The sequence below is a fragment of the Hyperolius riggenbachi genome, chromosome 5, assembly GCF_040937935.1.
Source record: "Hyperolius riggenbachi isolate aHypRig1 chromosome 5, aHypRig1.pri, whole genome shotgun sequence".
Classification (NCBI taxonomy): Eukaryota; Metazoa; Chordata; class Amphibia; order Anura; family Hyperoliidae; genus Hyperolius; species Hyperolius riggenbachi.
Window position 1 is genome coordinate 159387640 of NC_090650.1, and position 19567 is coordinate 159407206.

The following is a 19567-nucleotide window of genomic DNA, read 5'->3' on the forward strand; positions in this document are numbered from 1 at the left end:
TGATCCAGCACAAGACAGATGCATATGGCACGGTGAGGGCTAACCGTCGCCATATGCCATCGGCCTTTACTGCCAGGAAGCTGAAGAAGGGGGAGGTTGTTGCCTGGCAGAAGGGCAAAATGATGGCTCTGAGGTGGAGGGACAAGAGGGACGTGTGCATCCTCAGCACGGTGCACAATGCAGAGACTGTCCGCACCACTACCAGGAGTCGACAGGAGGTTGAGAAGCCCAAAGCGGTCGTGGACTATAACCATACGATGGGGAGTGTGATGGAGCAATGTCTTTTTATCTGGCTGTCCGCAAACAGCAGCGGAAATACTACAAAAAAAAATTCCGCCACCTGCTGGAACAGTGTTTGTGGAACGCTTATGTCCTTTACAAAGAAAAGAGTGACAGTCCTGTACCCCACCATGACTTTATCTGGAAGCTTACAGAAGCCATCTGAGTGAAACATCCCCCACCGGAGTCAGCAGCTAGATCGGGGGCGCAGGGCGTCGTACGTAGTAAATCCGACACGACTTTCTGGACGCCACTTTCCTGAACATTTGCCGCCGACCGCACTGAAACAAGCCCCTACAAGGAGGTGCGTGGTCTGCTGCAATAAAAAGGGCAAAGATGGCAAAAAAATTCGAAAGGAGATCCGTGTCTATTGCCCGGATTGTGATGTAGCACTTTGTGCAATACCATGCTTCAAAGTGTATCATACAAAGGAGGTGTTTTAGGAGTATCTGTACTGTATTTTTTTATTTCTTCCTTAAATATTTTTTTCTGCTTATTTCTGCATTGATTAAAAATGCAAGCTATTTCGGTTTGTCATTAATACATTTTATTTTATTTTTGACAAGAATTTGTGTTTGACACTTTTATTATACTCATAATGCATACTAAACTCTTGCTTGACTCATTTTGGTAAGTTACAGGAAAAAGGTTCTGAAAATTAATTGTACCACTTTTTGCACGGAAATCCTGGGGGAATAAGAACGCTGAGGTGGTTAAAAAATGCTCCCATTGATTGTCAATGGTAGAGTTTTTAAAAAAGCTCTCAAAGCGCTGATGGCTTAAAAGCGCTCAGAAAAGTGGTTATAGTGTCTGAACCTTAAGGAGGTCTCAAGCAGTTGTGAAGCGCAAAAGCTAAAAATTCTAAGGCCGGCTTCACACTGCAGATTGGCAGTGCGGTAGCCACACCGCACCCCCAAAAAAAGGCCTTCTGGGATTATCATGTTGGCAGGCGGTGTTTTGTGGTGTTCTCTCCCTATCTCAAGTCGTTGGTGATGGTAGTACCTAAGAACAGAACGCTATGTACCCTGATGGCCTCAGTGCCTGTGATGGAGACAAGGTTGGGTGTGAGAGGGCGCCTTCTGAAGTCTACAATCAGTTCAACAGTTTTTGCCATGTTTAGGACAAGCTTGTTGTCTTTGCACCATTTGCAGATACAATCGATCTAGTTGCAGTATGTATGCTCCCCATTTTTGCTGAGGATGGTGGTATCATCTGCAAATTTGACCTTGACAGAGTCTGCAGATGAGGTGAAGCTGTTTGTATACAGGGAGAACAGGATCGGTGACAGTACACACCCTTGCAAGGCGCCTATGTTGGTGATTCTTTCTTGTTGACGAGGAAGTCCTTTATCCAAGCAAATAGAGTGAGGTAAATTAATTGGTAGTGTTCAAAGGGAATTTTGGATGTGGTCTTCACCAATCACCATAGAATATACTACTCTCGTGGATGCGGGAGGATGGGCTGTGGCGAGCGTCAGATCGCTCCGCATAACCAGCACGCAATGGAAAGTGTTCCATTGCCGTTTATTGGTTACAGTTCGGCCACAGTGCGATGCGGCTATGTAGCCGCATCGCACTGCTTGTTGTGGAAACAGGCCCTTCAGGCTGAAACCTAAATGTTATTTCTGAGAACGCTAAATTATAAACTGGCTTTTAAAACACAGTAAAAAACTGAATTTTATATTTAAAGAAGAACTCCAGGGCACACACAAAATGATTTCACCATCACTTTAAACTGGTTTCAAACTCAGCATTTTTTCTTAGCGCTAAAAGATTAAATTACACCCTTAAACTTACTACCAAAAAAATACATTGTAGTAGAACAGTATTAACAGTTAAACAAAGCAGTTTATCCTGCCATGGAAAGCCCCTTCAGCTTAGAATCCAATCGGAAGTGCAAAAAACATTATCTTGTGTTTGCATTCCTCAGATGTTACAATTAGTTACACAGCCAGCCACGAAGGAACTGCTGGGGGGCTGACAAGCAGGGACATATGAGAAATCATCACTAGATAGCTGCTGCATATACATTATAATTTATTAATAAAATGCAATGACAGCTTTCAGAGTAGATAAACTGAACTTTGGGAATTTGTAAACAGACAATGGCTTCAATTCATCAAGCATTACCACATTCGGTAATGCTGAAAACAGCTGACTTTTCAGAGCACTTAGGGCTCTTTCACACTACAGGCAGCAGTAAAAGGCTAAAACGCTGCGTTTTGGCTGCTGGCGTTTTTAAGGCGTTTTCAAAGCGTTTTTAAGGCGTTTTAACGCCAATACATTAGTATCAATTGTATTGAGAAACGCAGCGGTCAGCCCTAAAAAAGCTCCTGGGAGCTTCAAAACGCAACGCTCCAAAACGCAGCGTTAAGTGTGAAAGGTAAAATGAAAGTCTATGGACTTTCATTTTACCTAGGAAAACGCCAACTTCGGCTGTGGCGTTAAAACGCAGAAAAAGCCCTCTGGTGTGAAAGGGCCCTTAGGAAAATGTCAATTCATCTAAGCTGTTACCGCATGAAAAGCTGAAATTCCCGAGCAGTGAGATAAATTACTGACTTGTACGCAACACATGTCAGCAAATGTCAGTAAGTGTCAATTCATCAAGGTTACAGCATTCGATAACAAATTTGGTGATTATCTTCAGCTCTCAGGAGTAGGAGCAGGCAGCCAATAGAAATAGCCCCCATCTCCTGCAAGTGCTGCTGATGTTCTCCCTTGAAACAAGCTTTTAGACCACCCATGCAGTGAGCAGAGAGAGCGAAACAAAAGAGGTATTCCTGTATTCCTGGCACCCTTCGGTGGTGTAACCCTTCGAGTCCCTGTTTGAAAATGTAGAAGTGCTAGTGGTGAAATCACCAAGCAGGGCATTTGTAATGTCTCCAGGAAGTTCATCTAAGTTGTGGCAATTAAATAAAATGTTAAGAAAGAGCAGGGCCGGGACAAGGTTCGCCACCAACAGAGGCTGAGGTGCCCAAGTGCGCCCCCCCAATGGGTGTAACCACAAAAGGATGTGGGCGGAGCTAACTGTAATGTAACAGTGTAACGCAAAGACAATGGGCCCTAGTTTTCTCCCAAAACACAGGCAAGGGACCCTAAAGGTAATTGGACAATGCCCCCACCCACAAACAAGGCTCAGGGACAGCAGGCAGACCACCTCAGACAGCAAGACACGTAATACGGCAGCATTTCACTAGAAAATACATATAATGCGGCATTGTTTCCCCAGACAGTTCCCATAATGGTGCAGCTTTTCCCCCAGACAATTCACATAATGGCGCAGCTTTTCCCCAGACAATTCACATAATGGCGCAGCTTTTCACCAGACAATTCACATCATAGGGCAGCGTTTCCTCAGACAATTCACGTAATGGTGCAGCGTTTACCCAGACAATTCACATAATGGTGCAGCGTTTCCCCAGACAATTCACGTAATGGTGCAGCGTTTCCCCAGACAATTCACATAATGGCCCAGCTTTTCCCCAGACAATTCACATAATGGTACAGCGTCTCCCCAGACAATTCACATAATGGTGCAGTGTTTCCCCAGACAAATCACATAATGGTGCAGATTTTCCCCAGACAATTTACATAATGAAGCAGATTTTCCCCAAACAATTCACATAATGGAGCAATCCTGTAACTTTGCTCGAAGTCACGGCAAAGTGCGCGTGCACGGCTCATCCGCGCTCCTGGCAAGATGACAAAGGCCATCTCTGTAAGCTTACTGCACACACGCAGCTCAATCATCAGAGAACCACACAGCTTATGGAGACTACCTGCGCCATCTTGCCAGGAGCACGGACGAGCCGTGCTTGCACACTTTGTGGCGACTTTGAGCGAAGTTCCGTTATTTCGGGAGCTCCAGCTGGATGACTGATGCCTGACGGGGACCCTGAAGGACCTTGGAGACTACGGCTGCTGGGGGCTGGAGAAAGCCCCAGGTGAGTAAAGATTTTTTTTTTTTTTTAATATTTGCCTGATAACTCCTTTAAGGCATACAGCATAATCCACATGTGTTTATAGGTGTAGAATGAATGATTTACTATATCCACAAACTCATTCTGCACCTATACACACAGGTGACAGATACCATGCTGCTTGCTTTCAGGCAGATCTAGTTAAACACCAAACTAACCAGGCAGTCAGGGAAGGATACAAGTTACTATTACTCACTCACTAAATGCGACACTGAAGCTCTGTCTTGCACTATGTAACTTACGTGAACGTCGTGATGTGAGGATTGAGGAAGCAGACACCACATCAAGTGAACGGGCGGGCCGCTGGCGGGACAGACACAGCCCGGTGGTGGCTTCAGAGAGCGGGGGGCGGTGCAGCATTATTGTAGCCATGGCAACTGTACACTCAGAGATAGAGAGAGAGTGTATAGAGACAAATTCTCGCCGCTGCCGCCTGCGGCCATTGAATTGCAGGGTGTGCGCCAGCGGGCAGGCACTTAAGGAAGGATCCGAAGCTGCGCTCATGATTTAATAGGCTGACAAGCGCCCAGAGGCCGTAGCCTTGCGAGTCTATGTGTCGGCCCGGCCCTGAGAGAGTAATGGACAGATTCCGAGCAGTAGAGGCATGATAAACTGTAAATATAACAAATGTGTACAGTGGTTTGCAAAAGTATTCAGCCCCCTTGGAGTTTCCCACATTTTGTCATATTACTGCCACAAACATGAATCAATTTTACTGGAATTCCACGTGAAAGACCAACACAAAGTGGTGTACACGTGAGAAGTGGAACGAAAATCATACATGATTCCAAAAAAAATTTTTTTTAAATAACTGCAAAGTGCTGTGTGTGTAATTATTCAGCCCCCTGAGTCAATACTTTGTAGAACCACCTTTTGCTGCAGCTACAGCTGCCAGTCTTTTAGGGTATGTCTCTACCAGCTTTCTTCTTGCCACTCTTCCATAAAGGCCAACTTTGTGCAGTGCACGACTAAGGGCTCTTTCACACTACAGGCAGCGGTAAAAGGCTAAAAACGCTGCGTTTTGAAGGAGTTTTAACACCAACACATTGCTATCAATTGTAATGAGAAACGACGCGGTCAGCCCTAAAAAAGCTCATGGGAGCTTCAAAATGCAACGCTCCAAAACGCAGCGTTAAGTGTGAAAGGTAAAATGAAGGTCTATGGACTTTCATTTTACCTTGGAAAACGCCAACTATGGCCGTGGCGTTAAAACGCTGAAAAAGCCCTCTAGTGTGAAAGAACCCTAATAGTTGTCCTATGGACAGATTTCCCCACCTGAGCTGTAGATCTCTGCAGCTCGTCCAGAGTCACCATGGGCCTCTTGACTGCATTTCTGATCAGCGCTCTCCTTGTTCGGCCTGTGAGTTTAGGAGGACGGCCTCGGCTTGGTAGGTGTACAGTTGGCCATACGCCTTCCATTTCTGAATGATCGCTTGAACAGTGCTCCGTGGGATGTTCAAGGCTTTGGAAATCTTTTTGTAGACCAAGCCTGCTTGAAATGTCTCAATAACTTTATCCCTGAACTGTCTGGTGTGTTCTTTGGACTTCATGGTGTTGTTGCTCCCAATATTCTCTTAGACAATCTCTGAGGCCGTCACAGAGCAGCTGTATTTGTACTGACATTAGATTACACACAGGTGCACTCTATTTAGTCATTAGCACTCATCAGGCAGTGTCTATGGGAAACTAACTGCACTCAGACCAAAGGGGCCTGAATAATTACGCACACCCCACTTTGCAGTTGTTTTTTTTTAAAGGTTTGGAATCATGTATGATTTTCGTTCCACTTCTCACATGTACACCACTTTGTATTAGTCTTTCACGTGGAATTCCAATAAAATTGATTCATGTTTGTGGCAGTAATATGACAAAATGTCTTGGTGGCTGGATGGTGTAATGGTTATCACAGGAGACCAGGGTTCAAATCTTGGCTCTGCCTGTTCAGCAAGCCAGCACCTATTCAGTAGGAGACCTTTGGCAAGTCTCCCTAACACTGCTACTGCCTATAGAGCGCGCCCTAGTGGCTGCTGCTCTGGCGCTTTGGGTCCGCCAGGAGAAAAGCGCAATATAAATGTTATTTGTCTTTGTCAAATGTGGAAAACTTCAAGGGGGCCGAATACTTTTGCAAACCACTGTACATCTAAAGGGATGTTGGGATGCCTCTATTGTAGTTGCCTCATGGCAGCTTGTAACTACACAGAGACACTCCAAGCTGCACCAGCTGCTCTGCTGTTATTGAACAGCCTTTGATGAATTGAAACCTTAGTAAGTTCGGTAACTTAACGAACATCTACTGGACATGTGAAAATATTGATGAACTAGTGAACTTAGCCCATGTGGTCTGTGTCTGTGCGACTGCCACGGGCATGCGTGCACGCACCCGGCGCACACGTCCGCCGCCCAAGCACTAGCACACAGGGCTGCCCCTTCCTCCTCTTCCTCCCCTTCAGTGTCTCTGCATCTCACCCTGCACATGCGCAGTGGTACAAAACACACACACACACACAGGGACATGGGTTTTATTATAGAAGATTGGCACGCACAAGTGTAAAATACCAAATGCGGAATTTTAACTACTTGGATTTTGTTATCGAACAGCCTTTGATGAATTGAAGCCAATATTAGACCCCCAAAAGCACATATGATAACTGCATGGGTAATAAAAAGTAGGGAAATACATTGTTCTTGAATGTTATGTCAGAGTTGTATTCCACTTTAAGTAATATTTGGAAGCAGTCTTCCCTTACTTTCTGTATCAGATTGGAGACACACTACAGATCACTTTTCGGATCATTTTTAAAAAACACTCCCACTGATTTGCATTAAAATTGTGGTAAAATAATGGCAAAACAACTGCGATTGCAATAAAAAAAAAAATTGATGCAAGTCAATGGGAGCGTTTTTAAAAAACGTAAACTATCCGAAAACCAGCTGTCTCCAAGCCTTATAGATTCAGTTTACATTGTCTTCACAAGCCATTGCCTCTTAAGGCCTGTACACAAGTTAAATGAAACTCAAATAAGGTGGCCAATAACTACCGCCTCTTCCGATGTGTACAGCAGCCTCCGACTCTTAATCGGCCATTGATCCACTTGGCTGACTAATTCAGTCGAGCACAGGCTAATAGCTTTGTTCTCCCCATTCACCAGCCAGTCACATTTAACCTTTTAGTACCCACATAAAGTGTATGTGGCTGCAGGGCCAAATTGTTTTAACCACTGGGGAAGTGTGCCTTCCCCATCCTGGCAGGATGTGCAGAGAGGCGCAGGGAGCTGACATAGTTACCTGTCCGGACGCTGAATAGACGACTTCTTCACCCACTATCCTTTTGTGACTTCCGATCACGTTATTACATGTGATCGGGGCTCAGAAGCTAGTGTCAGCAGTACAGCGGTGGTGGAAGAGTGGGAGAGGGGTGATGGAAGAGACTTTCTTCTAAGCCCAGATCACATGTAATAACATGTGATCGGAAGTCAGAAGAGGGTGTTGGGAGCGTATCGACCAGGGTGGAGGAAGGGGAGAAGCCACTACAGCGTTAGGATCAGGTAACTATAAAAACTGCTTTCTGCTACACTCTACGTGACCTCAGTAGGCAGAACAATGAGTTCTGCCAGCTAAGGTAAAAATGGGTGCAGCATCTTCAAACAAAATATTTCGTTAGAAGATGCTAACACTTTAAAGACAACACTATTATCTCTGAGGGCTTTATGCAAGTAATCATTTACTGATTCAGATAGGCAAATTTGTCAAAATAAGTACAAATGTTATTAAGGATGAATGCCTAAACCAATGACTATTTATGCGGTTGCATTATGCGGTATGCATTAAGATAAGAAAAAATATGTATTCTCACCCGTATATAGGCATCCTGGTGATTTTTAGCGAAGTACAACATGTTATCAAGAGCCAGCATTCCTGGAGGAGTATGTGTAAAATCTAAAGCTGGGTTGACATTGTTCTGTGAATAATAAAGTATACATGTGAAAAGTGATATAACACAAACACAATGGTTTATCTATAAAGCAGTAAAACACATACAAATGTATTGTACTTGGCTATTACTTAACTTAAAAAGTTGAACTTACAACTAATAAAGTGTGTATTTCAATTTAACTATTATATCTTTCTTATAGATGGTTCTATTAATGGAATGTTAAGGATCTCAAACTAGGAAAATAGGAATGGTTTAGAAACTCTCGGTTATTTAAATGTTTTTGCACACCAATTTAAGATATTCTGCTTACTTCATGTTTTTCTATTTGAGACGAGTCATGGGGATTCTGATCAGGGGCTAAAAACAGCAATAAACAACTGACAAGGCTTTTGGCATGTCTTTGTGTACTGTGCCTCTACTGGCGAATAGATGCATACATGTATATTCTGGCTAGGATATCAATCTGGAATTCTTGCACTGTAAGAGTGCAAACGACTTAGCCATGAGGCATTGGTTAATTAAAAGTATTTATGTGACTGTTAGTCTGCAAAGTCAGTTGACCTTATTCCCATTGCATAAGGACGCTAAATATACAGTATTTTATGAAGTTGAAGGACAGCAGACAAAAAAGTGAAGGAAGAGCAAATAGAATGAATGTACTGATATAGGCATCATCAGTATCAGATTTATCAAGCTAAAGAGAACATAAAATCAGTTGCAGATTGTTTTTATTGGACATCTCTAAGAAAAGAAAGGTCAGTTAGGGTTAAAGTACATAAACTTTGGTGGCGCGTGCTGCTCCTTCCCCCATGCCAGATGTTTGCCCTCCTGTTAGGTCTATAACTGTAGCACTCTAGTTCTCAGACTACCACAAGGTGACACTTGCAAGTGCACACACTAACTAGCAACATTCTTTGGGAACTATGGCCACTTGAACTAAGGATGGATGTCTGGTATGGAGAGGTAGCTGAAACCACCACAAGAGTATGGGAAAAGGTGGTTGAAGCAATAGGAATTGCAGACACAAAGTGAATGAGCATAAGCATAGCTGCTCAATTTCACTAAGTAAAATATCCAATTCTCTGCAAGGAGAGGACCATGAAATGGCTCACTGTAAGAAGAAACAATAGTGATCATCTCAGAAGATCCAACAATGCCAACTGCTTTTGTTTAGCATAAAAACAGCACTTTACACCATTTAAAGAGTAACTGTCAGGCTGCAAAAGCTAATTTAAACCTCTATTCTCCCGTGTTAAACAGTTTAGAAGGAAGCCAAAAAGGCAATACTGAAGTTAAAAATCTCTCTTACTATGATGTGTGCTGAACAGCAAGGCTCTTTATTCCCAAGCTCCTAAGGAGGACGCAGGCCGAATAACAGATACTGCAATGCATTCTGGGGCTGCCTCTTCTTCCCACTGCTGTACCTTGGGTCATCCCCCTTCATTTCCCTATCACGCCTAGGCTGCTTTCTCAGTGAGACGTTACAGGCTCATGTTACAGCAGCTTCTAAGAGCAGCCAGCACTGAAAAATCACAGGGCATATGTTCTGTTAGTGTATACTGCATGAGTCCGCTATTGTTCCTAGCCACATGGCTAATTTATATTCACTGCACAGTAGTGTTGTCCATTACGATCTTTTTTGTGAGTGGAATCATCAGGAAGCAGGGAGGATATGACATCACAATTAGCTTCATAGGAGACAGACAAACATGGAACCTGCTATGAGCTGTCAGGAGCATCATTCTCTGCAAATACTATATAAAAATTCTGTGAAATCCAAACGTGGACAGAGAAATGCATATGTAATGTAAGTACAGCCAATATTTAGCTACTGATATATGTGTTTTTTTTCTCTGAGACCCTATACCTAACAGCTCCTCTTTAAAAAAAACACCATACTCACAGTGCAGCATGGTTATGCCAATATCTCTACTAAAGATGATATTGAATAACATTGTGGTTGATGTGGCCATCAGATAGATCTGATCGAATCCCTCCACACACTGTACACAGACTTTCAACAGATTTCAGCATGACATCTATTGAAAATATGTGCGCACGGACTGCCGGATGTCTCTATGTCCCCACCCCCCGCTGCCCCCAGAGCAGTGTTTAGGCTGCTGAGCTTGCACTCACCTATCCGCTGGCCAATGTCTTCTCCCCACCACCGAGCACCCTTTCCGGGTCTCTTCTCTCCCAAAGCACCTGTGTCCTATGATTAAACGCTAGAGGCCAAACACCACAGCCACGTACCTTACATAACCACTAGCGGTTTCTAGTGCCATGACATGACACATGACACAGGCGCCCCAGGAGAGAAAAGACAGGGAAGAACAGTAGGCGGTCGAGAGAGGACACGGGAGAATGCGTCAGCAAACAAGTGAGAGTAAGCTCCACTGCTGCTTCAGTCATCCCAAAAAATCAAATACCACTAGCGACGCCAAGGAATATCTTCCCTTTGGTGCAATAGACCAATTCAATCAATTTTGACTGAAAATCAATCAAACATGACCAAATTGACTGGGTATCAATGAAAAATATTGCCCGAGTTGGAGGGGTAGCTGGCAGAAAGGGGGTATTGGGCCTAGCGGTGGGGAGGGGGGTCGGACTCCCCCTCCCTTGCCTGGGTCCCCTGATCTGCGCTCCTCCTCCAGCGTTAAGTACCAGCGTGCATATGATGAAGAGGCAACGGGCGGAGGAATCACTCACTTCTTCCGCGTTCCATCGTGCGCTCCACTGACGTCACTTCCTGCAAGGCCGTCCACTTACAATACAGTGGGCGGTGTTGCCGGAAGTGACGTCAGTGGAGCACGCGATGGAACTGCATCCACAGTCCACAAGCCCTGGAGAAGCCTACAACTCCTACAACGGAGCCTGGCGCCGGCTGACCGCATGAAAGGCAATTTAAAAGAAGGGTGGCGTGGATAGTATTTACCTACTACTGGGGCACGTGTGCACACGTTTACGCTGGCCAATACTTACACCAGAGGGACTCCATTGTTGCTTTTTTCTATTGTGGAAGCAAGTAGCTGCATAGCAAGTAAACTTGGATTACAGCAATATCTGTCCACAGCAGCAGGAGGATCGACAGCCATGGATGAAACTACTGAGTGGCGAAAGCCTCAGTGAGGCGGCATCCTTTGACTGTGATATAATGATCTGGGCATATTCTATGCTAATGCTGTTGAATTGTGGAATTAATCTTATTGCACCCATGAACTTGCCTGGATGTTTCCTGTAATGGCAGTGCATTACTAGCTGTGAATAGTACCTGTCTTCAGTTGAAGCACAACTCTTGCAGTGACATGTAGTGTCAGAAATACAGTAGTACTATATTGGGATCCCAGGTGTGACTGTCGTGTATGAAGTCTGCTGACTAGTGTGAGCCCAGCCGGCTGTGCAATTTTTCAACTTTGAGAGTGACTTTTATGGTTTTAAGGTGATATGCTGGTGTCTATACAGTGTTTTTCTACTTTTGAATAAAAGTAGACACAGACACGCATACATCGACCGCAGACACATCGCGCACGAACCCACCAACAGCAGACACACACTAACCGCAGACACATCATACAAACATCGACACACACCGACTGCAGACACACACACACAGACCGCCGACACTTCACACACGCACCGACCGCAGACACATCACACACGCACACAACGCAGACACATCACACACGCACACAACACAGACACATCACACACGCACACACCGCAGACACATCACACACGCACCGACCCCAGACACATCACACACGCACCGACCGCAGACATCACACACGCACCCAACGCAGACACATCACACACGCACCCACTGCAGACACTAGGCACACGACGCACCGACCGCAGACACATCACACATGCACCAACCGCGGAAACATTACACACACACACACCAACAGAAGACACATCACACAGGCACCAACCGCAGACACATCGCGCACACACCGACAGCAGACACATCACACACGCACCGACCACAGACAGCACTCACGCATGCACCCCCGCAGACACATCACACACACAGAGACCGCAGACACATCACACATGCACCCACCGACCGCAGACACATCACACACGCACTCACCGCAGACACATCACACACGCACTGACCGCAGACACATCACACACGCACCGACCGCAGACACATCACACACGCACCGACCGCAGACACATCACACACGCACCGACCGCAGACACATCACACACGCACCGACCGCAGACACATCACACACGCACCGACCGCAGACACATCACACACGCACAGACCGCAGACACATCACACGCACTGACCGCAGACACATCACACACGCACTGACCGCAGACACATCACACACGCACCCACCGACCGCAGACACATCACACATGCACCCACCGACCGCAGACACATCACACATGCACCCACCGACCGCAGACACATCACACATGCACCAACCGCAGACACATCACACACGCACCAACCGCAGACACATCGCACATGCACCAACCGCAGACACATCACACACACACCAACCGCAGACACATCACACACGCACCAACCGCAGACACATCACACACGCACCGACCGCAGACATCACACACGCACCGACCGCAGACACATCACATGCACTGACCGCAGACACATCACACACGCACTGACCGCAGACACATGACAGGGTCTGTGCGCAATTGTTTTTTTTACTTAAAAAGGAAGCAATGTGGATCTTTAAAATAATATTTTGATTCTGAATGGCTTGAACTCTGACCTGGATCTGAAGCGGTTTCTGTCATGATCCCTTGCCAACCTATCATATTCCTTTTGGGTTGTGTTATGTATGAAAGCAAGGACAGGTAGAAGCTCTCTGCCTGGCCTCCTTTGCACATGGCAATGATTTATGTGCAACTGCTGAACCGACCAACCCACGTGGCTTTCACTGTCCAAAACATGTTGTCAGTCTCTCTTCAAACTCCTGAACCACAGCCCCCATTTCATATTCACACAAGTTTTTTTTCAAAAAGGGAGAGTAGGTTAAAAATAAATACAAACACTAAATACATCAGGTGATGCATTATTTTTAATGTATATAGTGCTAAGATTTTCCATAGCGCTGTGCATAGCATAAAACAAATATTGAGGAACATACATACATGAAAAGTCTAAGACACTACATGTTCATATGGTAAATTACAGCAAAATAAGAAACAATATGAGGAGGTCCTTGCCCTTTCAATTCAAATTAGGGTCAGTTATGGTAACCACTCCACTGTTAGGGATGATGGAGCCCAGGTAGGTGAACTGAACAACATTTACTGGTAACTTATAATTGTCAACAGAGATGGCTGGAGTTGCCTCAACGTTTTACCTTGTGGCATGGTTTTTCTTAAAAGACTAATATGCAAAATTGTAAAATTTAAACTTTATTCAAGCTGTATATTTGTCCCAAAGTAACATGTGCAATATATTACTTTTTCCTATGTCTCGGTCACTTACAGTAGGTAGTAAAAATCAAATACATCTGCTCATTGGGGATTCTCAGGGTTTTCTTTACTTTCAAGAGCACTCACTGAACGGCAATCAGACACACTCAGCCCAATTACAAAAACAATGTGCAAACGAGTAGGAAGGCTAGCTGGCATTTTTGTATAGATCCTGTTCAGGGTGTGCTTTTGTAAAAAAACTAGTACAAAAGCGGTCAGATTTATCAGATTTTCACTACCTACTGTAAGTGACAGCAACATAGGAAAAAAAAGTAATTATTACTGCATTTTACCCTGGAAGTTATGTATGACTTATATGTATGTAATCACATGTATTTTACATTTGTGATAGTGGTGCTTTAAGGGTGACAAAGAGCTCTACTTCTTTGCATGACTATGGGCCAGTGCACACCAAAAACCTCTAGCAGATCTTCAAAACGCTAGAAATTTTTGAAGACGATTTTCAGAGTGACTCTAGGCATGTTTAGAGAGATTTTCTAAACATGCCTAGCGTTTTTTGGAGCATTTCTGTGTAGCAGATTTCATATATTGTTACAGTAAAGCTGTTACTGAACAGCTTCTGTAACAAAAACGCTTGGAAAAACTGTTCTGATCTAGCGTTTTTCAGAGCGGTTTTCCATTTTTCTATACTTTAACACCGTGGCAGAAACGCCTTAAATCTAAAAAATGCTGCAGCCTTCAAGTTTGCGTTTGTGGAAAAAAAAAAAAAAAAAAAAAAAAGAACCGCTCTGGTGTGCACCAGCCCATTGAAATAAATTACCCAAGCAGTTTTGAAACTGATAGCGTTCTTAAAAATGCTCACAAACTGCTCTGGTGTGCACCAGCCCTATAAGTAGCAAATCATTGGAGTCTGAAGCTGCTGCTCTGTAGTTGTGCCTGCTGCTTTATCAGCAAAGAGCATGCTTATGAGAGTCTTGTGCCGGACCTTGTGCAAATATAAACTTCCTTCGATGAGAAGCCACAGGCATGATGTATTACAATGGCAAAGAGGCAGCCTTCCTCAACTCATCAGGGTATAGTGAATGCTGCTTATGTACTGTCACTAAATTGGACTATGCATGTTCTTTTGGACGGATACACCCTACTTCTACAGATACTACACCCTACTCCTACAGATACCTGATATTTTCCTATCTCTCTGGAAGGTCTTTTCACAGTCTTAAGGTGGCCACACACGATACAATAAAATGATCTGATTTTACGGTAATTCTATAAATACGATCGGATCTCCCGAAAAAAATCGAAAGCTTTTTTTTCATTTGACTGAAAAATCCGATCGGCTTTCCCGTTTTCTTCGATTTTAATCGATCCGGAATGCCAGATATTTTTCTTCAATCTTTCTAAAGATTGTATGGTATGTGTTGGATTGTCAATTTATTAATATACACACCCTAGCAATTTTGTCAGAGTTTCCAATCATTCTTATCATAATTGGGGGAAAAATTGAACATACATGTGTGGTACATTGGTCATATTTTTGAAATGTTACAATCAGTCAGAAAAATTGATTGCAATTCTTAAATTGAACAGATATTTAAAAAATTGTATGGTGTGTGGACACCTTAACTCAGATCAGATCTCTTCTCCACATCCTTTGTTTGTGGGGGTACCTCAAGGCTTTGTCTGTTGCCCTCTCCAAGGATACACAACTGTACCTCTCGGTCCCAGACCGTAACTCCCTCCACACACGTGGTCCTGACTGCTTGTCTGCTGTATTCTCTTTCATGACCTCTTGCTTCTTAAAACTTAATATGAATAAAACAGAACTAATCATTTATCAAATGCCTCTGTCCACCTCTCTGCCTGGTATAACAATAAATGTTAATAACACCCCCAAAATTTCAGTTCCCAAAGCATAGTGCTTAGGGGTAATATTTGACTCCTGTCTCTGTTTTGTTCCTCACATTCACTTCCTAACCAAAACCTGTCAATTCCAACTTAAAAACATATCACATCTGACCTTTTCTCACTCAACTAAAATGTTAATGTATGTTCTTATGATATCTTGTTTGGACTATTATAACATACTACTTTGTGGACTACCAACTAACACACTGGTACCACTCCAACCCTAACCTACAAAGCTCTCCACAATCTCTCTGCCCTGTACATCTCCTTACTAGTTTACAGATACCAACCCCATCAAAATCTCAGATCTGCACATGACCTTCTTTTGTCCTCCTATAAAATTATCTCCTCGCATTAATGTATACTAAATTTCACACATTCTTTACACCTCCTCTGGGATTCCTTTACACAACAAATCTGTCACTCTGCAACCTAATCGCTCCCTCAAAGCACACTCTTTTTCTACAAGCATACACTTTACCTTATGCTATTCCCCCTTTAAAGTGGACCTGAACTCTTGCACTGGATAAAAGGAAAACAGAGAAATGCACCCTGTATGTATTTAGAGAGTTTAACCTGTCTAATTCCCCATAATCCCCCTCCCCCCGTGTCATATGATTGCCTATGGCAGATAAGCCCATTGGAAAGCACAGGCTGTAAACAATATGTCTGCTTCCGTGAATCAGGTAATAGAAACAGTGCAGATTTATTTTGGGATTTGCATCAGCTGTAACAAAGAAATGTTATTTGTTTAAAGGTAATTATGCTGTTGTGTATCTTTTAGAGCAGAGAAGACATTTTGAGTTCTGGTTCGCTTTAACCTCTGATTAAGTTGCACTCCTACTAGATAACCTAAATACACACTGCGTCTAGGTATGATTATTTTCTACTACTTTACCTCTTGCTCCCCTCTACTCCTTTAGATTGTAAGCTCATTGGGGCAGAATTCTCTCAACCTTTTTGTGTCTTGGAATTTGTACCAATACTGTATTTTGTACCAATTCTGTATTTTGTATATTGTACTGTATATTTTCGTATACCATTGTCTGTATTTTTATGTACCCTGTTTATTTCTTACTTTGTACAGCGCCATGGAATATGTTTGTATTATTATTATTGATTTATAAAACACCAACATGCTCAGCAGTTTCCATGGGCAGCTTATTTTTGAATGTATCTGGAAGAGCCCCCCTCTTTACTAAACAAGTCAAATGCATTGGTTAAATCAACTAAAATAAATATTAAAACATTTTTTCCCCTGTATTTGGTGATGTGAGAAAACTGACAATTTAATGTTTCTGCTTGTAGGCTACACTATGATTCTCAGTGGACACATTTAGTTAGTATATGAAGTTGAGCCCAAAAAACATGGTTAAAGGCCTTGGTTACAACATTAGGATGTTACTATTCTTGCTGCAGTCCCTTTTCCTAAGGGATGATGATTTTGGCATTGCTCCTTTCTGGGGATACTGTTCCCTCCTGCTAATACTGACATACAATTTGAAAAATTGTATGATAAACTGAATTACACAATACAGAATATACAATAACGTGCAAAGGGTGAAAATACTGCTAGAAATCAGTCTATCACAAATCATGGGACTTTATAGATGGTAATCAATACTGATGGATACTAAGCAGGTTGAGTAGTTAGAGTAGTAGAGATGGTCAATGAATAAAGCCTGGTACACTGGTACTTTCAATAATGGTTGGCCAATCACTGACCAATTTTACCTCCTTCATGTAGTATGAGGGTTTACCTACACAATCTGCTTATGGTATTTAAGCTGGTTGATTCATTAAGCTGTGCTGCTAAAGCTTAATTAGAGGAGCGCAAGTTATGCACCCGCTACGTGCAGCACTACTAACTTACTCCCACTCCTTCTAAGTAACGGCCGCTCCACTGAACTGACCCTGAGCCTCGGCGGGTCCGGTGGCTTTAACCTGCTGCCGACCGCGTCACGCCGGTGGGCGTGGCCGCAGCAGCAGCCCCAGAACCGCCTAACGCCGATCCACGTAAGGTCCTGGGGCTCTAAATTGCAGGCCATCGCGCACTCACATCTCACAGCATCCCTTGCGGCCCCCCTCTGTCATCAGCCCGCCGGCCAATTAGCAGTGCCAGCGGGCTGTAGATTTACGACCTGGCCAGTAGAATGCGTATAATACAGGTTGTGTTCCCGGACGACCACCAGAGAGGTCGGCAGCCCTGTATGTAAGATTGCACACGTTTTCCTGCTCGACTCGATTTGCAGATGCTTACACCCTTGAACAGAACATCTGCATAGACGAGTCCCTCGTACATTTTACCGGGTATGAAGTCAAGCTGTATAAGCTCTGTGAAAGGGCCACAGGCTATACATATCGCTTTAGGGTCTATGAGGTAAAAGACACAAAATTGGAGCCGGTCGGTTGCCCTGACTACCTGGGGTGCAGTGGCAAGATTGTGTGGGACTTGGTGTCACCCTTAATCCACAAGGGGTACCATCTCTATATGGACAACTACTACACAAGTGTGGCCCTCCATAAGCATTTGAAGACAGTCGGAATTCCCTGCTGTGGCACCGTGCAGCCTAGTCGCCAGGGCTTCCCCAATGGCTCACTACTACCCGATTTGCACGGGGGGAGAGGGCTGCCTTGTGTAATGACAACCTTCTTGCAGTGAAATGGAAGGAGAAGACGGACGTTTAGCTTCTGTCGACCATTCACGGAGACACGACAGTCCAAATTCAGCGAGCAACTGAGCTTGTTGAAAAACCCCTCGCCGTCCACGACTATAATTTAAACATGGGAGGGGTGGACTTCAACGACCAGATGTTGGCTCCCTATTTAGTTTCCCGAAGGAGCAGACGCTGGTATAAGAAAGTTAAAAACAGGGAACACCAAGAGCCCCAGTAGTGTAATTCGTACTGGACAAGGTGGCAATAAGTTTGTATTGCTAGATACTCACAAGTCAGGGTCACCAGCAGGCAACCACTGTAAAGGCAGGTGGGGAGATTGTCCTGACCCCACTCAGGATTAAGTCGCTCTCTGTAGACAGGAAGAAAGGGTAGCAACCCTCCACCAAGGGGCGCTTAATTTGAATCCTTGTGCAGATTGTTTGATACTCCTCCCTATATTGCCTGATGAAGCGGGGTTGAACCTGGGAAACGCGTTGCATTTCTTTTTGGAGTTCCTAATAAATGTGTTTGACTGTCTGAATCGCAGTCGTTGTCATGTCTGCTTGAGGGAGGTAAGACCACCACTTCCTCCAATTTTGCCATTTAAGTTGGTTTTTAAGCTCATTTAATCTAATCTTATACTTTTGGCGCCTCTGTTCATGGTATAAGAAAGTGTCTTTCTTGATTCAATTGGCAATGTACAACAGCTTTTTTCTCTACAGTAAGGCTGGAAGAACAACAGGATCCTTCCTTCAATTTCAGGAAGAGGTCGTTTCGGAACTCCTGTATCCAGGAGGGGCCGTGGCCAATCCCCCTGATGTAGTTAGCCGGCTCCATGAAAGGCACTATGCTTATGTGTTTCCAAGTACCCCAGGTCAACGCACCCAAAGAAAACATTGTCGTGTCTGTAAGAGGGCTGGAATGAGGCATGACACCACTTTGTATTGTCCCTACTGTCCTGACCAGCCTGCCCTATGCATAGGGGAGTGTTTCGAACAGTTCCACGAGCAGGTTCGCTATTGGAGTAGGCAGTGTTCTCCCCAGAATCAAACAAGTGGGCGGGCCGCCCAGGTAAACTTCATTACCGCCCGGCTGGTTTCTGTCAGTCATCGCCGCATGCCCGCCTGTAAGGACGCGCTGGGTTTTCATGCAGAAAGCGAAAACCAGCGCTGCTCCTGAATCTGCACAGCTCTGTGTCTGTGCACGAGATCTCGCGCTTCCCGGCGAGCTCGTGCATTCATTGGCTGAGCTGTAGTAAGAGGCGTGCCCAGCGCGTGAGCCGACAGTCTGGAGAGGCACGCATAGAAGCTGCTTGCGCGCATCCGTGCACAGACACTACAATCCAGAAAGTATGCGCGTAAGGTTTGTCAGGGCAGCTGGATTGAT

At 44.4% G+C, this 19567-nt stretch overlaps 1 protein-coding gene across 4 annotated transcripts in view; it reads right to left on the minus strand.

Annotated features, from left to right (window-relative positions):
• Positions 1–19567, minus strand: part of ELMO1 (engulfment and cell motility 1) — an 818731-nt gene that overhangs the window by 387902 nt on the left and 411262 nt on the right. For all 4 annotated transcript variants that reach the window (XM_068236401.1, XM_068236400.1, XM_068236402.1 and 1 more), the window contains one exon: positions 8112–8216. In XM_068236401.1, the coding sequence (XP_068092502.1) occupies positions 8112–8216 (105 nt within the window). The remainder of the gene's footprint in view (positions 1–8111; positions 8217–19567) is intronic.